General features: G+C 58.0%; 4 protein-coding genes across 6 annotated transcripts; 2 read left to right on the top strand and 2 right to left on the bottom strand.

Annotated features, from left to right (window-relative positions):
• The first annotated feature begins 430 nt into the window (after positions 1-430).
• Positions 431-2,463, top strand: CD68 (CD68 molecule). The gene is made up of 6 exons (XM_044250588.1): positions 431-596; positions 675-1,096; positions 1,254-1,373; positions 1,482-1,554; positions 1,658-1,828; positions 2,115-2,463. Exons 1-6 carry the CDS (start codon positions 551-553, stop codon positions 2,246-2,248), a joined length of 966 nt encoding a protein of 321 aa, XP_044106523.1. The 5' UTR covers positions 431-550; the 3' UTR covers positions 2,249-2,463.
• A 1,585-nt stretch (positions 2,464-4,048) lies between these two features.
• Positions 4,049-7,165, top strand: MPDU1 (mannose-P-dolichol utilization defect 1). 3 transcript variants are annotated; one of them, XM_044248994.1, is made up of 7 exons: positions 4,050-4,193; positions 5,529-5,594; positions 5,771-5,903; positions 6,194-6,279; positions 6,400-6,518; positions 6,625-6,735; positions 6,848-7,060. In XM_044248994.1, the coding sequence occupies exons 1-7, from the start codon at positions 4,091-4,093 to the stop codon at positions 6,968-6,970; spliced, it is 741 nt and encodes a 246-aa protein (XP_044104929.1). In that variant the 5' UTR covers positions 4,050-4,090; the 3' UTR covers positions 6,971-7,060. The 3 variants fall into 3 exon arrangements, with proteins under 3 accessions (XP_044104930.1, XP_044104929.1, XP_044104931.1); XM_044248996.1 differs by lacking the exon at positions 4,050-4,193 and adding an exon at positions 4,377-4,472; XM_044248995.1 differs by lacking the exon at positions 6,400-6,518 and having other exon boundaries at positions 4,049-4,193; positions 6,848-7,165.
• Positions 7,166-7,548: 383 nt separating this feature from the next.
• Positions 7,549-9,391, bottom strand: SOX15 (SRY-box transcription factor 15). Its single transcript, XM_044248997.1, has 3 exons — positions 9,374-9,391; positions 8,453-9,133; positions 7,549-7,936 (listed from the first exon to the last, which is right to left on the bottom strand). Exons 2-3 carry the CDS (start codon positions 8,983-8,985, stop codon positions 7,768-7,770), a joined length of 702 nt encoding a protein of 233 aa, XP_044104932.1. The 5' UTR covers positions 8,986-9,133; positions 9,374-9,391; the 3' UTR covers positions 7,549-7,767.
• Positions 9,392-10,473: 1,082 nt separating this feature from the next.
• On the bottom strand, positions 10,474-25,181 carry FXR2 (FMR1 autosomal homolog 2). The gene is made up of 17 exons (XM_044248999.1): positions 24,794-25,181; positions 19,118-19,170; positions 18,665-18,758; positions 18,004-18,075; positions 17,762-17,910; positions 17,414-17,507; positions 16,842-16,958; positions 14,300-14,470; positions 14,039-14,117; positions 13,365-13,474; positions 13,080-13,166; positions 12,544-12,766; positions 12,188-12,385; positions 11,895-12,095; positions 11,705-11,800; positions 11,464-11,564; positions 10,474-11,170 (listed from the first exon to the last, which is right to left on the bottom strand). Exons 1-17 carry the CDS (start codon positions 24,872-24,874, stop codon positions 11,075-11,077), a joined length of 2,022 nt encoding a protein of 673 aa, XP_044104934.1. The 5' UTR covers positions 24,875-25,181; the 3' UTR covers positions 10,474-11,074.
• Between the last annotated feature and the right edge of the window lie 579 nt (positions 25,182-25,760).

The following is a 25,760-nucleotide window of genomic DNA, read 5'->3' on the forward strand; positions in this document are numbered from 1 at the left end:
AAGAGGAAGTGACAGAATAGAAACCCTTCCCAGGGTGCCTGGGTGGCTCAGTGGGTTAAGCCTCTGCCTTTCTGCTTGGCAGGGGGTCAGCTCCACCCTGCCTGGCCTACTTGCGATCTGTCAAAATCTTAAAAAAAAAAAAAAAATTACCCTTTCCCAACCCCTTGGCTTGCATACACCATTTCTGGGGTACATTGGGGTATGTGTCCCCACTGGTTTTGTAATCCCTTGGGACCTCGGGCAGACTTGGAAACATTGTTCCCTGAGGAACAGCTGCCCGCAGACTCCCATCTATGTGTGACCTTTTGAAGGCTGGTGGCACCCACTTGGGAAGCCAAGGCAACCCCCTCACTCAATGACAAAGGTCAGTGACTCAGGGATCAGTGGCTGGGGCTGAGGTGCCTGAGTCAGGCTGGGGGCGGACCGCCAGAGTTACAGGAAGTCAAAATCCTAATTCCTCCTTTTCCAACCGGAGGCAGAAGGCTAGGGTTGAGCAAGCAGCGGGTCCAGACAAACCCGACCTGGACTGCCCGGGTGAGGCCCGTCTGTCATGAGGCTCGCTGTGTTCTTCTTGGGGGCCTTGGGGCTGCTGGCAGGTAAGAAGAGGCCTGAGGGGAGGGGGCCCCAGGAGGAGCCTGCCCGAGGGCTGCTGACCAGTCTTGCTCTGCTGAAAGCCCAAGGGACGGGGAACGACTGTCCTCATAAGAAGTCGGCCACTCTGCTACCGTCCTTTACGGTGACCCCGACGGCCACAGAAAGCACAGCAAGCCCTGGGACCATGAGCCACAGAACCACCACGGCAGGCGCCACCAGCCAAGAACCCACAACAACCACTCACAAGCCCCCGACCACCCCCAGCCACGGAAACACCACGGTTCACCCAACGATGAGCAACAGCACCACCACCAGCCCCAACACCTCCACCAGCTCCCCCCACCCAGGGCCACCGCCCCCTCCACCCCCACCCCCCAGTCCCAGCCCAGGGCCCCAAGAGGCCATAGGAGACTACACTTGGACTAATGGCTCCCAGCCCTGCGTCCGGCTCCAAGCCCAGATTCAGATTGGAGTCCTGTACCCAACCCAGGGCGGAGGAGAGGTAACACCAAGAGACGGCGGAGGACCAGAGGGGCAGGGGCGCGAGGCCCCTGGCTGTGGGGCAGAAGGGGACACACAGGGCGGGGAGCGTGCAGAGGGCAAGGAGCCTTGGACGGCGCATCCGTGTTCTCACAGCACGCTCATCTTAACTTCTGCAGGCCTGGGGCATCTCGGTCCTGAACCCCAACAAGACCAAGCCGCAGGGGCGCTGTGAGGGCGCCCACCCCTGTCTGCTGCTCTCGTTCCCTTCTGGACAGCTCAGCTTCAGATTCGAGCAGGTACCTCGCCCTCATCCCCGCCCCCGCGAGCCCTCCTCCCACCCATCCCTCGCTGCGCTCCTGACCGGCTGCCCCGGCCGCCCTGAGCCTTCCCGGTCACCTCCCCAGGACACACGGCAGGGCGCGGTCTACCTGAGCTCTATGGCTCTGGAGTACAACGTCTCCTTTCCTCGGGCAGCGCGTGAGTAACCAGCCCCCTCGCCGCGGGCCCTGGACGTCCAGGCTCCTGAAGGGACAGCAGCCGGGGACAGGGACAGAGAGCTGACCCTTCCTCGCTCTTCCAGAATGGACCTTCTCAGGTCAGAATTCATCCCTTCGAGCTCTCCAAGCGCCCCTGGGCCAGAGCTTCAGCTGCAGAAACGCGAGTGTCGCCCTGGCACCGTCTCTGCGCCTTGACCTGCTCAGGCTGAAGCTGCAGGCTGCTCGGCTGCCTTTCTCAGGGGCCTTTGGGCCAAGTAAGACCCCTCCTTCCCCCCCCACCTCGGACAGCCCCCTGCCCCGGGCCCAGAACCCTCCTTCCTACACCCCGAACTTCCCTTCCTCTCTCAGGCCTGCTGTGGCTCTAAGGCAACTGTCCCACTTCCTCTGCAAGACTCTGGCCGCCTCCCCTTTTGTTTAGGGCCCAGAGTCTTCTAGGGGAGCTCCGCGCCAGCCTCCCAGTTGCCAGCGTGCCCCCCGCGGCCTCCTCCCTCCTGGGCCTGGCCTCCACTGTGATTCCTGCCCGCCCTCCCTCTCTGCCAGGTTTCTCCTGTCCCAGCGACCAGTTCAACCTACTGCCCGTTATCATCGGTTTGGTGGCACTCGGCCTCCTCGCCCTGGTGCTGGTTACATTCTGCGTGGTTCGGAGACGCCCACCCTCCTACCAGGCCCTCTGAGGATCTGTCCCAACACCAGAGGACACCACAGGGCCCGCGGTTCTTCCCACTCAACCGACTCAGAAACAAAAGTTGTCTTCCCTCTCTGACTTCAGGGTCCCCAACGAGAGCAGAGTTAATGCCACATGGAGGTATGGAGGAGGAAGATGTTCGTTAGATTTGACCTGTTTCTCCTTTCCCAGCCCCAGAATAATAAAACCTGCTCGAACCTCTGCCCTCAGTTTCCCCTTTCTTATCAGGATTAAAAGCCGCTGACGGTCGCTCACACGCCTTTCTGCACCGTCCAGGACTGAGGCTCAGGCAGCCAGACCATCAGGTCACAAGTGACCACATGCCCTCATGGGTTCAGCCCCCAAAGCCTGGCACAGCTGGTGTCGCACCCGCCTGGCCCCCCTGCCTCCTCTTCTCCTCTCTCTGGGGCCTCTGGCTGCTCCAGCGCCCCCTGTCCTCCAAACCAGTTTTGCAGTCACAGGTGAAGCAGGTAGCAACGGCCAATGAGCGTGGGTGGGAAGGTCGCAGCTGGGTCATTTCCTTTCCAAGGGCTGTGTGGGACCTCTTTAGCAACAAGAACCTCTGCGCTGCCCGCCGCGGTCAGGGAAGGGTTGCACACGCCGATCAAACCCTCCCGCACCAGGGATGCTCCTATCCCAGCTGCGGCAGCAGTGGGTACTCTGACCTCCACCCACAATCACTCTCGGTGCTCCCCCAGTAACAGAATACCTCCAGCCAGGGCCCCACACCCCCAGCCCCGTGCGGTGTACCTTGTGAGAGCGGGCGGCCGCCCCAGGCCAGTCGCCCACCCCAGGCCGGTTGCCCCACTTCACAGGAGCCCACGGTGCAATCGCCGGGGGGCCAGGACCGGGCCCTTCCAGCTGCAGAGGTCCTATAAGGCCGGAGACCTGTCCCACTGCGAGCAGCCCCACCACCGCGTCCCCGGACATCCGGGGTGACCTTGCTGATTGTGGCAAAGAACGGCCACTCGAGAGCGTGATCCATGCGGGGGGCGCCAGGCCCGCCTCCCCCAGTATGGCTGGGAGCCCGAGTCCCAGTGCGGGAGGTGGGGGGCGGAGGACATCGCTCCGCGGTGCTGGGGGGTCGTCCACGCTGGCCTTTCCCAAGGGGCGCTGCTGGGCCCGGGGCCTCGCTGGCGCGCTCGCTCGGCACGCGGCCGCAGAGGGCACAGGGGTCGGAGGGGTGGGAGGGAACCCTCAGGTCCCGGGGCTCGCCTTCTTCCCCTGCTGCCTCCTCTTCCGTCTCACCGTCCCGGCCCAGCATCTACGGGCGCACCCAACCGCCAAGGCCCAGGGCGAGCCGGGGGAGGTGGAACAAGGGCCTGCGTGCAGCTTGGCGCCTCCGGGGGGCCTGCCTGCCGCAGGCTGTCCTACTCCCGCCAGCGCCCCTCGCTCTGGAGACGCCGAGACAACAGGAGACAGGGAACCACGGCGCCCCCACCCAACGCCCTTCGGGAAACTCAAGTGCCTTCACTCTCAACTTCGAACAACGTGGAGTCGACCGGAGGCGGACAAGATGGCGCCGCGCAGCAGGCGCGGAGAAAGGCAGGAGGCTCCGTGTTGCCTCCGAACTGGAAGCGTAAACAAAGGCGCGATAGGTGGAATTGCGCAGGCGCACAGCCCGAGGCCACCATGAAATTCGAACAGGGAGGGTGCGTCCGAAACGTGGTCTCTCTGTGAGACCTATTTCACGCTGCTGAAGGCGGGGGGGGGCGGGGGGGGCGGAGGGCGGGGAAAGAGAGCGTGGACCAAGGAGGGCGGAAGCCCAGAACGCGCATGCGCACCGTCGGTCAATGGCGGCTCGGAGAAGGGCGGAAGCTAGTTTTGCAACATGGCGGCCGAAGCAGACGGCCCGCTCAAACGGGCGCTGGTACCGCTTCTCTTACCTGAGAAATGCTACGACCAAATTTTCGTCCACTGGGACTTGCTTCACGGTGAGCTTTATTCGGCCTCCTATCAAAGTTCTGCTCGAGCGCCCTCGGCCATCAGTGGCGCGGGACTGCGGCCCAAGCAGCGGCCTCCCCTGCCGGGCTGAGCCGGGCGGAAGTCCCTGCGGAGGGGGCGGAAGTGTCTCGGCCTCCATAGACTGGGGCTCCTCTTGTATGGGCGGGCCGCGGCCGGGAGGGGTCGGCGGGCGGCGGCGGCGGAAATACTTCTTTATGACCGTGAGAGTTGGGAAGACTCGAGGAGCACGAAGCAGAGTCACAGCCTGAGTATATGTCGTTCCGGTTTCCAGTAGTTCGATAGGATCCCGGGGTCCTGGGATGGAGCCCCGCGCCGGGGAGCCTGTTCCTCTCCGTCTGCCGTTCCCCCTGCTCCTGCTTTCTCTTTCAAACAAATAAAATCTTAAAAAAGATGAAAAATTAGGAGTAGACCTTGAGCAGGTGGCGCTTGCTTCAAGGCCTCTGAGTCTGGGCTCCAGGGGCACTTCAGGGGCGCCTCTAACCCTCCACGTTTGCTCGTGGGCTGAGCCTGGGGTAATCCCGCAGTGCCTTGTCTGCGAGGCAGGCCCCCACGAAGCCCACTGCAGACGTCAGTTCCCGTGGGAGACCGGCCCAGCCTGCCCTTGTCCCTTCCTGTTTCCCCACTGTGTGCTCCCGGGACCCGACTGGATGGAGCTCCTTGGGCTACAGAAGGTGTGGGCCAGGCCTACCTGAAGGGTAACGTGAGGTCCCTGAACAGGGGACCAGGGACAAGGGTTCAGGAATGAGTGGGTTGGGAGACAGCTGGAGTGGGTCGCCTGGGTTGCCCAGATGAGGCGAATGAAGGATCTGTGGACTCCTGGGCATTGCTCAGCTTTGCATAGGGAAGCGATGGAGACTTGGAAGTCACACCAAGAAGTTTTTTTTTTTCCCACATTTTTTATTTGACGGAGAGCGCGTGCATATACAAGCAGGGGAAGCCGCAGAGAGAGGAAAAGAGAAAAGCAGGGAGACCAACGTGGGGCTCGATCCCAGGACCCTGACCTGAGCCAAAGGCAGATGCTTAACCCACTGAGCCACCCAGGCGCCCCCACACCAAGCAGTTCAGCTGTAATCCGCAGGGTCAAGCCTGTTTTGGGAAAGTCAGCTGACAGTGATAGGATTTGGAGCAGGAAGGCCCAGGCCTTTTGCACCCGCCACCAGACAGCCCCAGGCTTCCCTGTGCGGCTCTGTCCAGGTCTTAAGGAGCGGTGGCAACCAGCAACCCGCCGCATTGTTTAGACCCTTTAGCCCTGGGCTCGGTTCGAGAGGCGTTCGTTCAGTTTACTCCTTTTTTTCTCTTCTCAGTCCCCTGCCTCAAGATTCTGCTCAGCAAAGGCCTGGGTCTGGGCATTGTGGCTGGGTCACTGCTGGGTACGTACCTTGTACCTGATCTTCACCTGCTGTCGGGTGGAGGGCGGAGAGCTGAGATGCCAGAAACTGGGTGGGTCCCTTAACGGGAAGTGGAGGTCCAGGCTTCCCAGCCCGCTGCCTGGCTGCTCCGGAGGGATGCACGCCCCTCATCCTTGGCCTTCTCTTCCTGTCTCTAGTAAAACTGCCGCAGGTGTTTAAAATCCTGAGAGCCAAGAGTGCCGAAGGGTTGAGCCTTCAGTCAGTAATGCTAGAACTAGTGGCACTGACAGGGACCATGGTCTACAGCATCACCAACAAGTTCCCGTTCAGGTGAGGGAGCCCACCCTTGGTCGGGGGTGAATGTCCACACGTCTAGGGGGGGTAGGGCAAGGCAGGTAAAAGGGTGGCTAAGCCTCAGCCCTTCTGGAAATCTGGCCGTCTTCTGTGGTCATGATAAGAGAGCACGCCATGGATGGCCAGGACCTAGACGGAGTCTGTCAGGCGGGGGCTGACGGACGGGGAGACATCAGCGAACTGTAGCCCCAGATGGAGAGGCCATGGAGGCTCTCCCCGCCTCTTTCCAGGCCCGCCTTTCTTCCTCCCAACTCTTGACTCTGCAGCTCTTGGGGAGAAGCCCTGTTCCTGATGTTCCAGACCATCACCATCTGCTTCCTGGTCCTGCACTACAGAGGACAGACCGTGCAAGGTGCTGGGGGTTCAGCCGAGAGCCGGCTGTGGCTGTAGCGGGCCCTGGAGGGCACTCTGGCCTGGGGAAGCCCAAGTACTGGAGAGGCTCAGTAGGACTCCTTACCTCCCTGACCCCCAGGTGTCACCTTCCTAGCAAGTTATGCGCTGGTACTGCTGCTGCTGCTGTCCCCGCTGACGCCCCTGGCCCTCATCACCCTGCTCCAGGCCTCCAACATGCCTGCGGTGGTCGTGGGGAGGGTGAGGACTGGGAGGAAAGGAAGGGTGCAGGTGGACGGGGAGGGGTCGGCAGCTCTGTGACGGACATGAGGAGAATTCAGATGTCACCGTTCACCGTCTCCCCCAGCTGCTCCAGGCTGCCACCAACTACCAGAACGGACACACGGGCCAGCTCTCGGCCATCACCGTCTTTCTGCTGTTTGCAGGGTCCTTGGCCAGAATCTTCACCTCTATTCAGGTGAGCGCTTCTTATGCCCTCCAGGGGGCACTAGAGCCCTGCCCTTGCGCAGCAGCGGGCTTAAGCGGCTCCTTCCCTGAACGCTTTCTGGGTCCCCGGGGGTGTTGCGCAGGAGACGGGAGACCCTCTCATGGCGGGCACCTTCGTGGTCTCTTCTCTCTGCAACGGCCTCATCGCCGGCCAGCTCCTCTTCTATTGGAACGCAAAGGCCGGCCACGGGAAGAAAGAGCAGTAGGGCGGAGCTGGCTCCTGGAGCATGTTCCAGGTCTCTTCCAGTTGTCCCCCACCCTCGGAGTCGTTCCCATCCGGACCGACCTCTCCTCATTCTTCATTCCTCTGCGGCTGTGACAGCCTTGAGCCAGGGTTTTGGTGGGAATGTGTATCCTTTGAAGGGATGGGCGTCGGGATTTTTAAGCTGACATTTTGCACGGCGCCGCATGTGTACTATTAACTCATTTTAATCCTTCGCACGCTTCTCCAGCAGCAACCCCCAGCTATTTAGGTATCTCTGGGGCCCAAGTCAGCCCTGCGCTCCCCCAGCTCCCCCTGTGGCCCTGTAGGGCAGAGTCTGCTGATGAACGCATCTGGGAGCCTGGGGCTGCTGCCTCCCTTCCTGAACCTGGTTGGGATGGCCTCCAGGACCCCAGTGCTGGCTGGGGGTGGGGCAAGATGGAGAGTGACTCAGGCAGGACCGCAGGGTGGGGTGAGGCAGTTCCTGCTCTGGCAGGTCCAGGCGGAAGGGAGCGGAGACTGCTGGTTCCTGCTGCAGTGATGGGGGAACAGACACAGGGCAATAAAGACGCCGAGACATGGTTTAATTGTAAAAACTGTGTTCATCCTACAAAAAAAGTGTGTTTTGGGGGGGAGGTGGCAGCACAGATGCGGACCATCGCACAGGCCTCCTCTGAACTGGGGTCCAACAGAGTTCTAAAGGAGGGTTTGCAGCTTGGAGTGGGGGTGGGAGGTTCTGGGTGAAGACAGAGGAGGAGGGGGAGGAAGGGGCCCTTCCTGGGAGGTCCGTGTCCACCAGGGTTAGAGGTGGGTCAGGGGCAGGGGGGACCCCGACAGGTGAGGGTTGTACGGAGTGGGAGAGCCTGGGGGGAGGTAGGGGCTATAGTGGGGGAGCAGCTCTCCCTGGAGCCGGGGGTTACTCTGAGGGAGGGTGCACGGTGAAGTCGTCTCTGGTTTACAGTGGGAAGAGCTGCAGAGAGAGAGACACCGGGGTTAGAGCCTGTTCCAAGCTGGTAAGGGCCGGCAGGGCCCCCACTCAGAGGTTGGGGGGCTGGACCAGCTCTGGCCAACATAGGTACAAGGCCCTGGCTGTCCGGGCCCCACTGGATGGGGCCGTCTGGAGGACCCTGGGACAGCTTGAGAACTGCGCCCTGTCGGGGCACGCTCTGGAGGGCCAGTTTGCGTGCTGAGCCTGTTTGGGGCGGGAGGCCAAGAAGGGGCAGAGTTGGGCCTGGCCTCTCCTTGCCCTGCGGGCAGGGAGAGGAAGCCGGGTCACAGGAGGGCCAGAAGCAGGGAGGAAACGGGAAATTCAGGTAACTAGAAACAGGATCACATCCTGGGGGCCAGCACTGCGGGGCTGGGATGGAAACCCAGGGCCACCAGAGCACTCCCAGGCCAGGGCGGCACTGGGGCATCCTCCCAGCTGGCTCCACCCCCCCCCCCCAATGGCCCCGGTCCTTCCTCAGCCCGCTCCCCACGCGCTCACCCGTATCCGCCGGGCAGGTAGGCTGTGGAGTAGTTGGGCGGCTGGTACCCAAAGCCTCTGCTCCCCTGGGTGGTCGCGAACCCGGGGCCCCAGACTGGCCCGCCAGCAGCCACGCTGCCACTCCCCGCGCCGAAGTGGGGCGCCCCGGCGCCGGAGCTCTTGGCCTTGCGCCGAGGCCGGTACTTGTAGTCGGGGTAGTCGCGCAGGTGCCGGGCGCGCAGCCGCTTGGCCTCTTCCACGAAGGGCCGCTTCTCGTCCTCGCCCAGCAGCTTCCACTGCGCGCCCAGGCGCTTGGAGATCTCCGAGTTGTGCATTTTCGGGTTCTGCTGCGCCATCTGGCGGCGCTGCGCGGAACTCCACACCATGAACGCGTTCATGGGCCGCTTCACCTTCTCCAGGGGGAGCCCCCCGGAGACCCCTGGGCTCCCGGCCCCCTCCCGCTCCTGACAGCCCGAGGGCGAGTTGGCAGGAGCCGCGGGGGCAGGAGGCTGCAGGCTCCAGACCTGGTCGTGGGGAGGGCCGGGAAGCGCCATGGGGGCGTGGGGCGGGGGGAGGAGGGAAGCCTTGAGAGGGCGTCCCGCGCGCCCTCCCTTCCGAAGCGCAACGTCGGTACCCAAACCCGGGGTCCTTAAAATGCAAGTGTCTTCCTAGTCTCGAGTCGTTCCAGAGGAACTCGTCTCCCTAAAAAGTAGGCGTCGTCCCCAAGTTCAGAGTGCTGAGAATGGAGCCCCTGCTCCCAACCAATTAAGCGCACCTGGAAAGCCGGCGCTCGACCCGCCGTCGGGCACCCCGCAAGGAGCAGGCTGCGCGCTCCGCTCCCGACGCCGCGAGGCGTCCGCCCCAGCCCGCCTGCCGCCGCGGCGCGCCCGGCCTCCGAGCGTCCCGAGCAGTCCCGGGCCCGGACGCCACCGCCCCTCTCACCTGGCCTCAACGTCTGTGGCTGGCGGGTGGGCCAGACCCGGGAATGGCTTTTAACCAGACTCCTCCCCACTCCCTCCCCGCAGACCGCGCCTTCTTAAGGGCGCCAACGTCCCCCTCCCTCGGGCAAACCCAGGTGTCCTGTTCTTCCCAGCCCCCAACACTCCCCTCGGGGCACCACGCCCCCTCCCCACCCAAGACCCAGATGTCAAGCCATCCAGCCCCAGGAGGGCTGCACGCCTTCCCCTCCCTGCTGCAGCTCCGGCAATTTTAAAGTCAATTCCTCCGCACAATGGGATCCGGCACAGGGGAATCAAAAGCCCTCAGGGTCCCAATTGAGCTAGGAGGAAGTTGGGAACACCCCACCCCCTACCCCAAACCCTTTTCTTGTGCCTATTGCTCCTCAAAGCCCTGACCTGCCCCTGGGCCAACTGTCAAGAGGCAGGCCGGTTCGGTTTCCTGAGTCATCCCAGCAGGTGCTCAGGTGGTGACTCAACCCGGGTCCAGGTGAGCAGACTTAAGCCGTCCCAACGCTAAACCCCAAGCCTCGGTTTCTCCCCTCGGGGTGCCCTCTGCAAACGTGAGTCTGAGGACAGGGAGCCCCAGGCCCCGGGACAAACCCCCCCCACCCCCGGAAGCAAGGGGTCATTGGTGTGGATCCCTGAGAACGAGCCTGGACCCAGAGCGGAGGGCCGGCCCCCTGAGCCTCAGAGGGTCTCGAGAGAGCCAGGCTCCCCACTCTGCTCCAGGCCTCGGTAATCGGATTAAGCAGCCTGGCCTTGGCTCTCAGCCCTTCTCGGAACGGGCTCCAGCTCCCGCTCGAGCACCCCGCAGCAGCCCTACCTAGCCTGCCGTGACTCAGGGGAGAGGAGCGGCCAGCTCCCTCTACCAGCACACCCGGGGGAGGGGAGAAGCACCGCGACAGGCCACAAGCCATTGGGCTCCAGACTAGAAAGGGACCTGGGCCTGGGAGACAGGAATGCCAGGAATTCCCAGAAGAGAAAGCAAAGCAGGTGGGGAGAGAGGAAACGAGGCTGGGGCAGGTCCATTGGAGAGAAACTGACAGACCCAGCTGGGGACAGGAAAGTACAAGGAACCACAGAGCCATTTGGATTTTTTTATTCTCTTTTTAAATACTGTACAGTGAAAAATAAATACGCCTTCTCATCCACCAGACAAGGTTGGTCCCCCCCTCCCCTGGGGGACCTTGTCACCCCCCTTCATACACACCCCTGGTTCTACTCCAAAACCTTCCCCATGCCTCCCACCCACTCATACCCTTACTATCCCCGTCTTCCACAGTGATGAGGCCCCAGAGATGGGGGGTACAGGATGGGAGGAGGGATAGCAGGGGAGCCCCCCTGAACTGTCAAATCTGGGTGGGTCGAGGAGCACCCCGCACCAGCAGGCGGAGGACGGGGGTGTTCAGAGAGATCGGGGCGTTAGAGGATAAAGGCACATCCAGTCTGATGGGGAAGGAGAGAGGCTCCCCTCACCCTGGGGGTAGGGCGGACAAGAGGGAGGGGGTATGACCCTGTTACACACCCCTCCACTAGCTCCTGGAGGTTGAGGGGGACCCAAGCTGCTGTGCCACCCCCCTCCCCCCTAGATAGAGCAGCTCCAGCGCAGGTCGATCGGGCCTGTGAGGGCCACGGTGTGGGGCAGCAAGCGAGACGGAGAAGGGAGGGATGCGGGCCAGAGGTTTTATGAAACCCCGTTCACCAAACTACCCAACTCCAGGGGCGCAGAGAGCTCCCCATTCTCTGAGGGGCCCTTAGGAAGCTTGCTGACAGAGTCGCCCTGAGGGGAAGTGGAAAAGAAAAAAGGAGAGAGGAAGCAGGAAGCCGGTCAGTAGAAATCCAGGCAGTGCCCCCCCCCATCCTACTGCTCCTGGCACCCTGGGGGCTGGTTCTGGGACTCAAGCGACTCTCAGAGGAACCCAGAAAGTCTGAGCCAAACCTCCCCCTGTCCTACCACATCTTCCCTATTCCACACGCGGCCTAAACGCCATCACACATGGGCTCCTCCACGAGTCCCCTGAGCGCCTGCCCCAGGAGGAAAGCGCGGCGGGTACAGGCACCCTGCCTGCCTACCTTCTGTCCGGAAAGAGAGTCCTCTGAGGGCTTAGTGCGTTCCACTGGGGGCCGCTGGCGGCTCTGAGACTCTGCTCGGGAGATGTAGTCAGCCACGGTCACTGCGGAAGGCAAAGGACCCAGGGTTTCAGAAGGAAGCAGGTTTCCAGCTCTTAGACGCCCGCTAAGCCCCAAGCCCTGGCAGAAGGCACCCTGTTCCCTCTGCCCTGGGGAAGGACGCGGGCACCCGGCGTTCGCTGACCTGGCTGACGGTCCCCACTGATGGAACCATCCGTCCGGTTCCCACGGTTACGGCGGCGGCGGCTCCGGTTCCGACGCTGGGGTCTCGAGTCATCTTCTGTGGGGCAGAGAAAACCCAAGAGGTGCATCTCATCTCCCATACCTCAATTCCTGCCGGGCTCGACCTCTCTAGATCCAGGTACAGCCCTTACCCAGGCCATTTTCCGTCATGCTGGGCCCGTCGGATTCCAGACCTCCATCCATGACAGTCCGGTCCTCATCGGTACGGCGGCGGCGGGAGCGGCGGCGCCTGGCACTGGCTGGGGGGGGTTCCCCAGGCTCTGAGTCAACTGGGGGCTCTGGTTCAGAGGTGTCCAATAGGCTATAGGGATTACTGTCGGGATCTTTCAGCACTGGTCGGAGGAAGATGAGATGGTGGTTATGGGGCGTCCGCCGTCCCTCCTCCTGGCCTGCACCCGCACCCCCAGCTGTCTCACACTGGCACCTGAACTGATAGACGAAGTGTTGTATCTTGTGGCAGGCCGGGGGGCAGCTGGGGGTCCCCTACCCCGGCCCCCGATCGGCCGCCTCCGGCTTTCTTCTCCCCGGGTTGGGGGGTCCCGGTCACCTGGCCCAGCTCGGCTGGGCTCCTCCCTCTTCTCCGATTCAGTCTCAGAAGCTGTGGATGGGTCCGAGCTGGGGCCTGAAGGACACAGTGGGCTTCAGTCGGGAACCCTCGCCCCTGCCCAGGATCCATCCCGTAGCCACTCCCACCTTCAACGTGTTTGTCACCCTGACCTCGAGATTCCACCAGGCCTGTGACGCCCCCCCATCCCCCCTGCAAGGCCCGCAGCCTCTTACCATAGGCAGGAACACCTGTCCTCCGGCCCCGGCCTCGGCCCCCGTAGCTGCCCCCATAGGTCCGGGTAGCGTGGAGGGAGGAGGAGGAGCTCTCGTCGGTGGTGTACCCGGCCTTGTCACTGCTGCCGCCGCCCCGCCCGCTCCCGGGAGGGCGGAAGCCCAGTCCTATCTGCCTGAGCTGCTCATCGATCTGGAGCCTCTCCAAGCGAAGCTGCTCCACCTCCTGGGCGGGCAAGGATGGAGAGAGGGACCAGAGGAGTGACTAGACCCGCGGGACCCGCAGACAGCCTCCCTCACGCCTGATTCTTCACCCTGACCGCCCCCAGCGACCTAAACCCTTAGGAACGTGACAAAGACGTGGGCTGAACAAGGAACATTACAGGACCCAACCCCACAGCCCCAAATCCCCGCTCCGAGGTTTCCGCTGTCCTCAGAGGCAAGAGGGGCACCACCGTCCTAACCCTGCCCACCAGCGGCCCTGGCCTCCTCGCTGCACCCAGACCCTCCTGCCACCCGCCCTCCCGCCACCTGGGTACCTGCAGGTAGGAGAGATGGTACTCTAGCAGGGCCTGGGCATTGCTGATGCTCTCCCGGGTGCCCACAAATATGAAGGGAACCATCCCCTGCAAAGAAAGGGTGCAGGGTCAGCAGGACAGTCCGGCCCAGTACCAACCCTACCCTGTCTCCTACAGAAACTTCCCCAGGGGCATCATTTTGGGCTCTGTGCCTCCCATCCCCCACACCCCAGGAGCCCAAAGAGGAGAACCAGAGGACGCTGCCATCTACTTCGGGAAGCAGTCCTCAGAGGCGGTGCCCCGTACCTCCTCCCTGGGATTCTTCTTGTCATTGTCACCTTCTACTCGAACCCTCACCACACCAGATTTATCCACAATCTCCTGGATCACTTTCCCGTTCTTTCCAATCACTTTGCCTGAGTGAGTAAAGGAGGAATTAGATTTTTGGTCTTTTTTTTTTTTTTTTAAAGAAAAAAAGAGTAAAAACAGGGGTGCCTGGGTGGCTCAGTGGGTTAAAGCCTCTGCCTTCAGCTCAGGTCATGATCCCAGGGTTCTGGGATTGAGCCCCGCATGGGGCTCTCTGCTCAGCAGGGAGCCTGCTTCCTCCTCTCTCTGCCTGCCTCTCTGCCTGCTTATGACCTCTGTCTGTCAAACAAATAAATAAAATCTTAAAAAAAAAAAAAACAAAACAAACAAACAAAAAAAACTAAACAACCAAAAAAAAAAAGTAAAAATAAATGAGATAAACAGTCTTCCAGCTCCTACACCCAGATTCTGTTTAATTGTTCTCCTTCTAGGCTTCTGCTGAGTTCTCAGGACAAAATACTACAAATCCCCAGAAATCTGTTCTTCCATTTTTGTCACTCTTCTGACAGACTGTCTGCTCCATCCTTGTGAGACTGGAAGGCCCCTGGGGGGCGCCGAGCCCACAGCACTGGTCCTGCCGTGCTCTCTCCTGGGTGTACACACCCACGACTCACCAACAAGGTTCCTGGGCACTTGCACAGAATCCTCTGAAAACTCCAGGTAGCTCCGGGCCTGTCGGCACGCCTCGGGAGTCTACGAGGGGAGGAGACAGGGGCTGTTACTCAGCCCCTGGACCTTCCTGCTGCTCTCTGCCTTTGGGAAAGTGTGCTGCCACCAAGTCGGGGAGGTCCCCGGGACATGGACATTGTCTCCACTGAGCGCTTGCCCCTCTGTAACACCCCAAGGGCCCACAACCACAGCTGTCTTTTGCTGACCTCCCCATAGATGCGGAAAGTGCAGGTCTCTTCGCCCAGCTCGATGGCAGTCACCCCAGGTACTTTGCGGGCCTGCTGGATGTTGGCACCGTGAGTCCCGATGGCCAGTCCCATCAGGTCCTCTCGCACGGTGAACTCCTCCTGGAAGGCGGCCGCCAACTGCTTACTTGTCTGAAAGGAAAAGGCATGGCGGGGTTCCCAGCGGCGGATTCCCAGACACCTGGCCCGGGCACCCGACCCTCTGCAGGACCTCAAGGAGAGAAAAATGTGTGGAACTGAGGCAGAACCATACCGGATCCACTGACCACCGTTCATTCCAGAACTCCGGAACCGTTCATTCCACCCCACCTGCCCAACACCCATGGCTTGGCGGGGAGAAGAGGTACGTAAGGGTGGAGTTTGGGGCCGGAACCACTGATGTTCTGGATGTGGCTCTAACCCAACCCGGTTATGGGATCCAGAACACAGCACACTCTCAGGGTTTCTATTCTGTCCTCTGCTACACGGTTACGCCTAACTGACCGCACACCCCAGACTCGCAGGAGATTAAATAAGGTTGTAATCAATTAGAATTAAGTAAGATGTGAAATGCCCTTTCACAAAGTAAATGCACGAGTAAAGAACCAGGATTACTTGAACCAAACTCGTATCAACTCCCAGAAGAGTAAGCAGGAAGCAAGGGGCTGAGAAAAGCATGAAAGGAGCTACGGAATGGCATGCCACTGCTTCATTTCCACAGCAGGGCGCAAGTGCAGGAAGACACGGAAGGTTCTGGAAGAGGGAGTCCTATGTAGAAGCACCAAAGAGGAGAGAGATCTGAAAGGGGACACTCCCAATCCCAGTCCACTACTCCTCCTTACAAGACGGAATAGACTGTACTACAGCAAGGACTTCCCCTAGCCAGGAAGAAAGTGGACATGGAGGGACAATGCTGGGTGTTCAGAACAACTGAGTCATGATGGGAGGGAGAGATCTACAGTGATTTACAAATGTCCTCTGGAGACGTCTGCCAAGGGTTTTATTCCTTAAACTGCCTGATGGGTACAAGGATACCTACTGTGTTATCTTTTTCCCTTACACGGGCAGTATTTCAAAATAACTTTTTAAAGATTATTTATTTATTTATTTATTTGACAGAGAGAGAGAGAGATCACAAGTAGGCAGAGAGGCAGGCAGAGAGAGAGAGAGGAGGAAGCAGGCTCCCTGCTGAGCAGAGAGCCCGATGCGGAACTCGATCCCAGGACCCTGAGATCATGACCTGAGCCGAAGGCAGCGGCTTAACCCACTGAGCCACCCAGGCGCCCCTCAAAATAACTTTTTTAAAAAAAAAAACAGACTTTGCACAAATGGCCAACTTAGCTATCTGCACTTTTGAAGAGATTTTAAAAATTTATTTATTTATCTGAGAGAGAAACAGAGAGAGGGGGGAGAGTGAGCTTGCAGGAAGAGGAGGGACTGAGGGAGAGAATCTCGAACAGGCTCTGTACTGAGCGCGTAGTTCAACGCAGGGCCTAATCCCAGGACCCTGAGATCATGACCTGAGCTGAAACCGAGAGTCAGACGCTCGGCCTACTGAGCTGCTCAGGCGCCCCGTTATCTGGCACTCTGTACTCACTGATCAATACAACCAGGTCCCAGGCGATCTGAAGTCTATTTTGATCACCACGGAACCAAAGCAGACATACTGTGTACCATCTCGGGGTAAGGGTGAATTTTTAACTGCCAGTGTCCTGAGAAGTAGTGTCCCGGAGAAGGAAAGATTGCCATGGTCCACCATCTCCACAGGCTCAGAGAAAAGCCCCCCCCAGATCAGGTCTCTGAATGAACAGATATGGATGGCGCACACGCACCCTACTAGCATGGGACAGTAGGGCACCTAGGGAAAGGGGATCTGACCTTCCTAAGGTATCAGAACTCAGAAAGGCCTTAGAGAAATGTTCTGGTCTAACTACCTCATTGTCACAGAGATAAAGCTGAGTGAAATCAAATGATCTGCCAAAGCAAGACTTGGGATTTCATGTCCAGTGGTCTTTCCAGCATATAAACAGTTCTTAAATATACGCCGCCAAAGCAGTTTGATTCAGAGATGACCTGGGGAGGGGTAATCTGGGGGAGATGACCTGGGGGGGTGGTGATCTGGGGAGATGACATGGAGGAGGTGACGGGGGGGGGTAACTGAAGGAGGTGACCTGCGGGGGGTGACCTGGGGGAGGCCACCGCCGGTCAGGACCACCCACTCATCTTCTACTTCTAGAGAGCAGCCCTGGTGGACCTGTTTTAGCCACCGCGCTTTCAAGTAGACTTTCCCTTGATCAAAGGGCGCCGTGGTTAAGAACAGAGTCTGAAAACAACCGTACTACTACTAGAACCCGACGAAGCCTGGCATCTGGAGGAGTCTGGGATCAAACAGCAGACCCAGCTTTAATGGCCCAGGAAGACCTTCGTCTTTTTGTTCTGGGGACACAAGAACCGGGATGGCAGAGTGGGACGGGCAGGGGTGATAACAGCACCATTCAGCAGCAGCAGTGGGGCCCAGACTCACCTCCAGATGCTTGGTGGCTTCTTCGTTGCGCGACATGAGCAGCAGCTTGGTGCGCAGGCTCCGGAAATGCATGTCCCCCAGCAGGGACGCCCGCTTCACAGGTGCTTCTGTGGTCGACTGGGGAGAAACCAATGGAAAAGTCATTCAAACAGACTTGGTACACACACCGGGGAAGGGTGGGAGCTGGGAATCAGGACGCCTGAGTCTCTGGGAGAGGACAGGGGTTAAGAAACAAATGAGAAAAGAGGGAAATCATCTTCAGTCTCACAAGGGCCCACTATCTGGGCACCTAAGGGAAGGGATTTTAGAGGGGAGAACTGTACAGTATATCTCCTGAGAGTCCAAATACACACACAGGATCCGGCCCAGACTGTGCTACGGTGGCCAGACTAAGAAACGAACGAAGGCCAGCCAGTGGGCGATCCGGGCCCGCAGGGTCAGAAGCTGTAAGAAGCCTTCTTTGACAAACAAAAGCACATCTGAGCTCCTTCCGTTCTACAAAGGAGTTCAAAGGGGAGAAGGAAAAAAGCACTGAAGGGGTTTACGTGCAAGTCAGGCACCAGGCAACTCACCAGGATGAAGAGCTCACTATTCGTGATGTTGAGAAAGATGCAGTTGGCTCCCAATGCTTTCTTGAACTCTTTGTGGACGTTTTCGTTGGAGCAGCTGCCGAGAAAGAAGGGTGCTTAGCGGCACAGTGCGGAGTGCGGGGAGAGGTTCACAGGAGAGACAGGGACAAGAAAACGAGAGAAGAAGAAGGACCGCAGTGAGAGAACAGGGATGAAGAAAGCTGGGAGCCAGCAGGGCTTCGGAAGCCCAAGGGAACAGGAGGGAAGACGGACAATAGGAGTGGGGCCCGGGAGAAGGAAGGGCAGACGGGCAGACTGCCAAGGGGCCTTGCCCCGACATCCCTAACTCACGCCTCTCTGAGATCCTCGGGCACAGCCATGGTGACCTTGAAGAAGCTGCCTTTGGTTGCGAGAGGATTGGGATTCACTGGCCGAAGCCGTTCCAGGGTGACAATCTCATTGTAAGTGGCATCGCAGGCAGCGTATTCGATGACATAGAACTGGCAGAAAGAAAGAATGGAAGAAACAAGTGTGGATGACCTGAGCATCGGCCTCCCGCCTTCCGGTGACGACAAGCGCGTCCCATCACTCACATCGCCCTTCATCATTCGCACCCGGGCCAGCCACCAGCCGCACGGTTCTTGCTCGTTGGCTCGAGAGTACACCTGACAGCAGAAAGAGAAGAGACATTGGGTGCCGTATCAGAACATCCGAACGAGACAGGCGTTCGGACACTTGGGAGACCCATTACACAGAAACAACGGGAAACTTGAGAAAAGAGCTGACTGAGGGTGCGGTCACCGGAGACTGAGGGAAAGTGACTGCCCTGAAATGGGGAAGCTCCCAACAGTTCCACCACGACAGTGACCGACGGGGAAGCGGGGTACTTCTCTTGCACAGCCTAACAGGCCAGGCGCAGCAGCTTAGTGCGGGAAGGAAGGAGAATGAACCAACCAGCAGGGAGCCTAGGACACTAGTATCAGGGCGAGGGAGACGCAGAATCCTGGGAAAAGTGACATTTCTAAAGGGCAAAGCACGGGGAGCCCTGGGTGGCTCTGTTGGTTGAACAACTGCCTTTGGCTCAGGTCATGACCCTGGAGTCCCCGACGCGACAGCATTGGGCTCTCTGCTCAGCGAGAGTCGGCTTCTCCTTCTGAGCCTCCCCCCTCTCATTCTCTCTCTCAAATAAATAAAACCTTTAAAAAATGAGTAAAAATGAAAAAAAAAAAAAAGGGTGGAACCCGCGGCCCTTACCTCCACTTCATCCCCTTCTGTGATCTCTTTATTATAGTCAGCTGGAGGCGGTAGCCGGACATCCCCGAAGGGAATCTGTCTCTCACTCTGCCAGCTGCAGGGGAAACAGTGACACGAAAGCTACTCAGGCTACTGTGGTTGTCCATGTCTTCAGGAAGGGGTTACTGCTTCTGCTGGGCAATTCCCACCTGCCCTGGTTTTTAGAGGCTACATTCCAGGCCCTGCCCCAGAGTGGTGTCTTTTCTTTCCCTAGAATCTAACTAAATAGTAGTCAAACATCCCCCACCCTCACCAAATTTTGGCCCCCTCCTCTCCTGGGATCCACGTGAGTTGGCCACCCAAAGCCCTGGCTCTCCCCGACCTATTACATGCCTCAAAGGACTCAGCCGCCCCCTCTTCTCCACTCTCCTTCTAGGAACTAGTATGCTGGATTCTCTATTCCCAAGGTCTTACTTGTTTTCAAAGTAGATGGTGACAGAGTCTTCATGGACGTCCTTCACAAAGCCCTAGGACAGATTGTAGAACAAAGTGAAAAACAAAGACAGAAAGACAGACAGACAGACAGACAATGACAATTTAACACCACCAAGGGCACAGAGACAGAGACTATTACCTTGAGTTTTAGACAGGGACACAAGCAATCTGAAGACAACGCCAGAAAAACCCATACTGGCTAAAGAGTAAGAATGGACACGGAGGCAGAGACAAAGGAAATGATACTGACATGGCATGAGAAGTGGCAAAATCCAGAGGAAAATGACACAAATTCAACAGAAGGGGGAAACACCACGTGCCCGAGAATAGCCTGGAAACGGACGGGTCTACTATGGCTCCCACAGGGGCCTCCCTATCTTTCTGCCTCCTGGTGTGCTGAACAACTTGCCAGAGTTCAATTAAAATGCCAGCCACACTCAGCAAGGCTAAGAATATCCCATGAGAGTGCGAGGCCGTCCTGGGACACCTAGAGGACAGCAGGATCCGCGGAGAGAGACCAGGGTCTAGCTCCCCAATGGCAGCAAGAGGCCTCAGCAAACCTGGGCCTTCGTGGGTCCTATAAGAGTACTCAGAGCACTGATGACATTCAAAGCGATGACCACGATTTACAGAAGGGAAAGTCAGGACTTTGGAGATGTGAGAGTTCTTAATGCTAGACTAGGACACACTACTATGAATCTGAAAAAGATAAAAGAACCCCCAATTCAGAGGACATGAGAAAGGAACAAGGATGCCTCCTGCATAGCCGGTCCGGCTCTTACTATGTCCTCACTGAAGAAGCCAAAGTTATGGGCTCAGCTGTGCTCCTAATTTTTCTACCTTCTCTAATCCTCACACTCAAATTTAGGGATTGCTAATTCTGAAGTCCAAGTTACCAATTTGTTCTTTTACAACTGAGCTTTTGGCATCCTAGCTAAGAAATTTTTGCCTAATCCAACCCTACAAAGCTCTCTCCTATTTCTTCCTCTACAAGTTTCGTAGTTTTTATTTTACACTTAGGTCTACGATCCGCTTTGATTTAAATTTTGTACGTGGTGCAAGAAACTATCAGAGCTCATTTTTTTACCCGCGGATAGCCAGCCTGAGCACCACTTGTTCAAAAGACTACCCTCTCTCTACCGAAATTGCCGTTTCACTTCTGTCAAAACCCGGGAAGCACAAATTATTGTATTACTGACAGAAAGCAGATCGGCGGCTGACAGGACTTTTGGGGGTGACGGAACTATCTTGACTGTGATGATGGTATGACACAGCTACAGAGATATGTAGACAGGGATCTGTGTCAAAAACGTAACAAATCATACTCTGAACACATCTACTTCGTTGTTTCTATCTCAATAAAGCTGTTAACAAAAAAACGAGGGGTTAGGGCGCCTGGGTAGCTCCATGGGCTGAAAGTCCGACTCTTGATTTTGGCTTCGGTCATGATCTCAGGGTTGTGGGGAGCCGAGTGCTGGGCTCCAGGCTCCGAGAGGAGTCTGCTCGGGACTCTCTCTCTCAGCCCTATCAAATAAATAAATCTTTAAAATGAAAAAAATTGGTGGGGTGTCTGAGTGGCTCAGCGGGTTAAAGCGTCTGCCTTCAGCTCAGGTTATGATCCCAGGGTCCTGGGATCGAGCCCCACATCGGGTTCCTTGCTCTGCGGGAAGCCTGCTTCCCCCTCTCTCTCTGCCTACTTGTGATCTCTGTCAAATAAATAAATAAAATCTTAAAAAATAAAATGAAATGAAAAAAATTGGTGTTTCAAAAGGCTAACACACAAGAACTCTTCCTGAGCTCAGCCGCTAGGCACAACAGCTGAGCTTGGGAGAAGAAACACTGAAAACGCAGGCCTGCATCATTCCCACCCCAACCAACTGGTCAAAGGTAGGTTTACTACACGGCTGTTTCCTTGCAGTGGGAAAATCTAAACCCAAATTTTACTCTTGATACCAACGGGCGATCTTTCTTTTCTTTCGGGATCAGATCTCGATCTGGTCCCTCGCTATGCAGACCTTGACTGTGGCCCAAGGTGCCTGGCCTCCTCCTCAGCCAATGCTTCCCCTTCCTCTGCCACTCCCCAGGTTTTCTCCGCTCTCGGTTCCCTGCACCCCAGCCCGTGCCTACTACTCCGCACACAAGTCTCCCAAAGCACTTCTATCCCTCACTAGTTGCCTGAGTCCTTCTTCTCTTCTAGGTTCTTCTCTTAGCTCCTTCTTCGGCGTCTTCCTCCTTCTTCCTGTAACCTTGAACACGGCATCCCTTTCCTCATTACTCCCTTTTTGAGGGTCTGTCTGGACTTCCAGAAACATCTCAACCAGCCTCTTCCGCTGACTCTATCCAATTCTTTCCCCCAAATGTCAATCTCCAAAGTGGAAAACAGTCTGAGTTAGCTATTCTCAAAGTGTTTCAGGGATGAGATAAAAGGAGTGGAAGAGATAGAAGAAAACCGTGTCTGTTCTTCGGAAGAGATTCCCGTTCCTGGACCCGCCCCTCACAGAGGATGGGCCCCAGGCTCTGATCCAGCTCTCCCTCAACAAGCCAGGGTTGGCCCTTGGGCGGAGCGAGCACTAACACCCCGTTTTTGTTTTCAGCTCCCTTGATCCATCCCCAAGGCAGAAATGCAGAGCTCGGAATAGAGTCTTCCTTCCCATTACTCAGCAGTTCAACCAAACACCACACACTCTTCGACTTCTCAGGTCTTTCCCCTTCACATGTTCTCCAGAACAAGCTTTCTCCTCAACGTCGTATTCCCATCTAGTCTCCGCTCCTTAACCTCACCCACATCACCCGTGTTTTCCCCCCAAAGACACCAGGGGTAGAACGTGAGTCCACGCTCAACAAGGGGACAGGCAGGTGAGGCCAGGGGCAGGTGAGTCAGTCTCTAGAAAGCCACCGAGATCCAAAGAACGACTCAATTTGGTGGCTGCGGGATATCCTGGCTTTGGCTTATAGGGCCTAGGACCAGAAAGAGAGAGTGGCCCGAGATTTCCAGATACCCACATAAGAAATTCGTTCCCACCTCTGCCCTATCTTCCTGGGCTCTCAAAAGGAGGGAGTTCCAGAAGAAAAGCTGGACGGATCTGGGTAAAAACCAGAGGTCGAAGATGAGGATGTTATACTCCTTAAGACAGGAACGGGAATGTGGTATCAGTCAAGTTCTGCGAAGCCGGATGACTGCACCCTGAAAGGTGACCAGACACTTGGGAGAGTGCAACTTGGAGAGTAACACAGTATACCGGCAGAAAAGGAAGCGCTGGTGGGACAGTCACCAGATAACGGAGATACCAGACCTGCCGTGCGCAGGGCTGTCGTGGAAGAGGAGGCACAACACGACCCAATTCTGAGACAGGAGAAGGGGCCTTCCCAAATGTATAGTTCTAGAAGCAATATAAATACTTCTCGACCCGCACCAAAGTTTGCTGAGTCATGAATATTAAATCAGTAGCAAGGTCAGAATGGCTACCTATCTATATGGCACTGAGAGCTGAAGAAAGATTAGTCGGAATTTAGGGATTTATTGTTGTTTTTAACTGAGCCATGAGGCAGAAGTGCTAACGTGGCCACAACACAGAATCCGCATCACCTGGCTTTCCGCTCGACTCCGAACTCTGCTTTCTGATTCAAAGCATCCTGTCCCTAATTCACCCAAGTTTATCCCTGCCAGAGCCCACAGGGGAAAAGGGAAAGATTCAGAGAGATTTTCTGTCAGACACACACACGGAAAGGGAAACATCTCCCTTCCCATCCACCCCAGGTAATCTGAAGTGGATACCAATCTTTCCCAGCTCTGCTAGTGCCTACGCTTCCTAGAACAAAAGCCAATCTCGTATCTCTATCTCCAACTCAATTTAAGAACCCAGAATTGAGGGGTGGGGCACACCCAGATGAAGGCGAAGATACTGGGGGAAATAGGTCTCAAATCCTACGAGGAAGGGCATTTCAACAAAGGCAATGCCAAGTCTAAAGGAAAAGGATACAAGAGACAAACGTGCTCTATCCGAATCAGAAAGGAATTAGAGACTTGCCAAAGAAAACAGAAGCGCTAAGGAGGCAGCTAGAAGAAAAAAAGTCTTCTGAGTTAGAAAAGTTATGTAGGAAAGAGTGGCCAGGAGCTTCCTCCAGACAGAGAACAAGGCGGTTCCTGGAGGGTACACAAGTTTTAGGTAAAAACCCGAAGACTTAGGTTGACAGGATAAATCAAGATAGAGAGATAATGGTTGCCACAGGCGCTGAAGGGAAAGAAATCTGGTGAGAGAAGCCGGGCCTAACTGGAGGCATTTAGGGTGGGTGAAAAATCACTACCCTCCTCTGACCCGCAGAAGCCTTCCACTGCAAGACGACGAGACCCTTCCAGCAACAGGACTTCACGGGGAAAGAGCTGGAGAAAGTCACCTCCAAGGACATGAAGGTGGAGTCTTTTACAGGAGAAAAGGCCCGAAACGAAGTGGAAGAAAGGGGGCTCTTCTCCCTCGGGATAACGAGATACCCCTGCTCCGGCTCCTCAGGGCAAAATGAGAAGACAGGAATCAGAGAAGTCTCTGCCACGATGCCAGGCCTAAAGTCCAAAGAGGTTCAAAAATGAGTTACACAAAGAATCCCTGAGAGGCAAGAGGGGGGTCACCCCATCTGGCTTCACCCAAATGGGAGACAACGTCCTGGAAAATGACTTAGGAATACAGGAGGCGGGAGTAGCAGGACTTCTAAGGGACCAAATCCTGGGCAAGGGAAGAGCGGAGGCAGTGAGCAGGGACCCTTTGAAGACAGATCCCCTCCTCCAGAGAAAGGTTATCACTCCCGAAAGGAGCGAGTTGGCCAGAAGAACTGGAGAAGCGGAAATCCTTCACAGGACCGCCGCCTGTGATCCCCCAGTTCGGAGATTACAAATGTGGGGCTTACCCTGCTCCAGGGAAGAAGCTACAGGGAGGATCTAAAGACAGCTGAGGTCGCCCCCCAGAGAACGGCAGGCCAGCTGGCCGCAGGATAAAGGGGTGAGATGAGAGACTTGGGAAAAGATGCCACCTTACGGCTAGGAGGCAACTTGACGGCTTACAACCCAGAGTTGCTGAGGTCAAAAGATAGCAAATGTCATAAATGGATTTTGACCGTTTCTCCTTGGGTTGAGAGTAGAGATGCAGCATGGAAGTGGGGTGAGTCTTCCAGAGCCGAGAGGCAGAGGCAGAGCGAGATGAAAGGATCTAATATGGGACGGCCTTCCCAAGGGGGCAATAGGGAAGAATAAAGAGAATTCTCCATGTGCTTGGACCGCGGGGCGGGGGGGCGTGATTAAGGTCTAAGGTCTGTCTTCCACCGGGGAAACAAGAAAAGTCCACGAGAAGCTGGCAAAATGGGGTCTCCCGAGTGGGGGGGCCGGCGGGGGGGGAGATGCGGACGCTGATCCGAGCACAATAATGCCCCGACGTTCGTTCTCTCCGAGACGGGGTGCAGAGCAGGTGTAACCGGCAGAGGGGCCGGAAATACGAGGAAGGGGGTTCACTTGCAGAGGTCTCCCCAGGAGGACTGCGGGCGGGAGCGGGGTCTGGGGCTCGGGGCGCCAGGGCTGGGCTCCAGAAGCGCGATCCCGCCCCACGGCCCCCCTCCCCGGCTGGAGCCAGGGGCCGCACACGGGTGTCCCCGGCCGGCGCGCCGCCTCACCTTGTAGAAGGCCCCGTTGGAGCCGCGCACCTCGACAGGCAGTCCCGGCTCCACGTCCCCCCCGGAGGCCAGGCCGCCCATGGCGGCGCCGCCGCCGCCGCCGCCTCCGACTGCCCCGGCGGCGGCTGCAGCAGCGGTCTGAGTCCGGGCCGGGCCAGGCCCCCGGCGTCTCCCTGGGGGAGGAGCCGGAGGGGGAGCCGCGGGGGGCGGGAGCCGGGCCGGCCCCACGGCGGCCCTGCCACAGCCAACGAGCAGGGGGCCGGGGCCGGGCCGCTCCCCGTCCGCCGCCGCCGCCTTGGTCTCCGCCACCGTGAGGGAAACGGCCGCCGCCGCAGCTGCCTTCGTCACCTCAGCTTCCGCCTGCCGCCGCCCCCGCTGCTGCCTCAGTCCCGGGACCCGCTGCTGCCGCTGCCGCTCCACGGCCTCCACCTCCCCCTGCCGCCGCCGCCTACTGCGCAGGCGCACCGGGCACCCGCCCGCCGTGCGCGGGGCCCCGAGGGCCACGGCGCAGGCGTCAAGGCTGGCGACCCAGCTCGCGCTCGCCAGCGCATCAGGGCTTACACACTCCCTTTCGCTCTCTCGCGCGCCCCCTCCTGGTCGCTTGCTCGCGCCTGCGCAGAACGTGATGCCTCCCTTTCTTCGCCGCCCCCCTCCCCCGCCCACATCTCTTCCTTTCCCCGCCCCACAACACTGAGAGCGGACCAATCGTGCGGAGGGAGGGGCCGAGCCCACTCGGTCGGATTGGATTTCTGCCGCTCCTGGTCAAGCCACACCCACTTCCCCACCGCCCAGCATCCCTGGGCTGGAGCAAGTTCGGGATGGGCATGCGCTTGGATGACTGCTTGGTCACTTTCCCCACCTTTGTCTTTCTTGGTGCGCACGCTCCAAAGGAAAAAAAAATAAAAAAAAATAAAAAAAAAGAGGAGTCTAAAGGCCAAAAAAAAAAAAAAAGACAAAGCCTGGGGCG

The sequence above is a fragment of the Neovison vison genome, chromosome 5, assembly GCF_020171115.1.
Source record: "Neovison vison isolate M4711 chromosome 5, ASM_NN_V1, whole genome shotgun sequence".
NCBI lineage: Eukaryota > Metazoa > Chordata > Mammalia > Carnivora > Mustelidae > Neogale > Neogale vison.

Bases quoted from the DNA above. Each gene is read 5' to 3' on its own strand.
- CD68 (XM_044250588.1), top strand. From the start codon at position 551: ATGAGGCTCGCTGTGTTCTTCTTGGGGGCCTTGGGGCTGCTGGCAG. The intron at 1,555-1,657 runs GTGAGTAACCAG...TCGCTCTTCCAG, and splicing joins CTCCTTTCCTCGGGCAGCGC to AATGGACCTTCTCAGGTCAG. The intron at 1,829-2,114 runs GTAAGACCCCTC...CCTCTCTGCCAG, and splicing joins CTCAGGGGCCTTTGGGCCAA to GTTTCTCCTGTCCCAGCGAC.
- MPDU1 (XM_044248994.1), top strand. From the start codon at position 4,091: ATGGCGGCCGAAGCAGACGGCCCGCTCAAACGGGCGCTGGTACCGCTT. The intron at 5,904-6,193 runs GTGAGGGAGCCC...TTGACTCTGCAG, and splicing joins ACCAACAAGTTCCCGTTCAG to CTCTTGGGGAGAAGCCCTGT. The intron at 6,736-6,847 runs GTGAGCGCTTCT...GGTGTTGCGCAG, and splicing joins GAATCTTCACCTCTATTCAG to GAGACGGGAGACCCTCTCAT.
- SOX15 (XM_044248997.1), bottom strand. From the start codon at position 8,985: ATGGCGCTTCCCGGCCCTCCCCACGACCAGGTCTGGAGCCTGCAGCCT. The intron at 7,937-8,452 runs GTGAGCGCGTGG...CTCTCTCTGCAG, and splicing joins TACCTGCCCGGCGGATACGG to CTCTTCCCACTGTAAACCAG.
- FXR2 (XM_044248999.1), bottom strand. From the start codon at position 24,874: ATGGGCGGCCTGGCCTCCGGGGGGGACGTGGAGCCGGGACTGCCTGTC. The intron at 19,171-24,793 runs GTGAGGCGGCGC...AATCTGTCCTAG, and splicing joins CCAACGGGGCCTTCTACAAG to GGCTTTGTGAAGGACGTCCA. The intron at 16,959-17,413 runs GTGAGTTGCCTG...GTTTCTCCCCAG, and splicing joins ATAGTGAGCTCTTCATCCTG to TCGACCACAGAAGCACCTGT.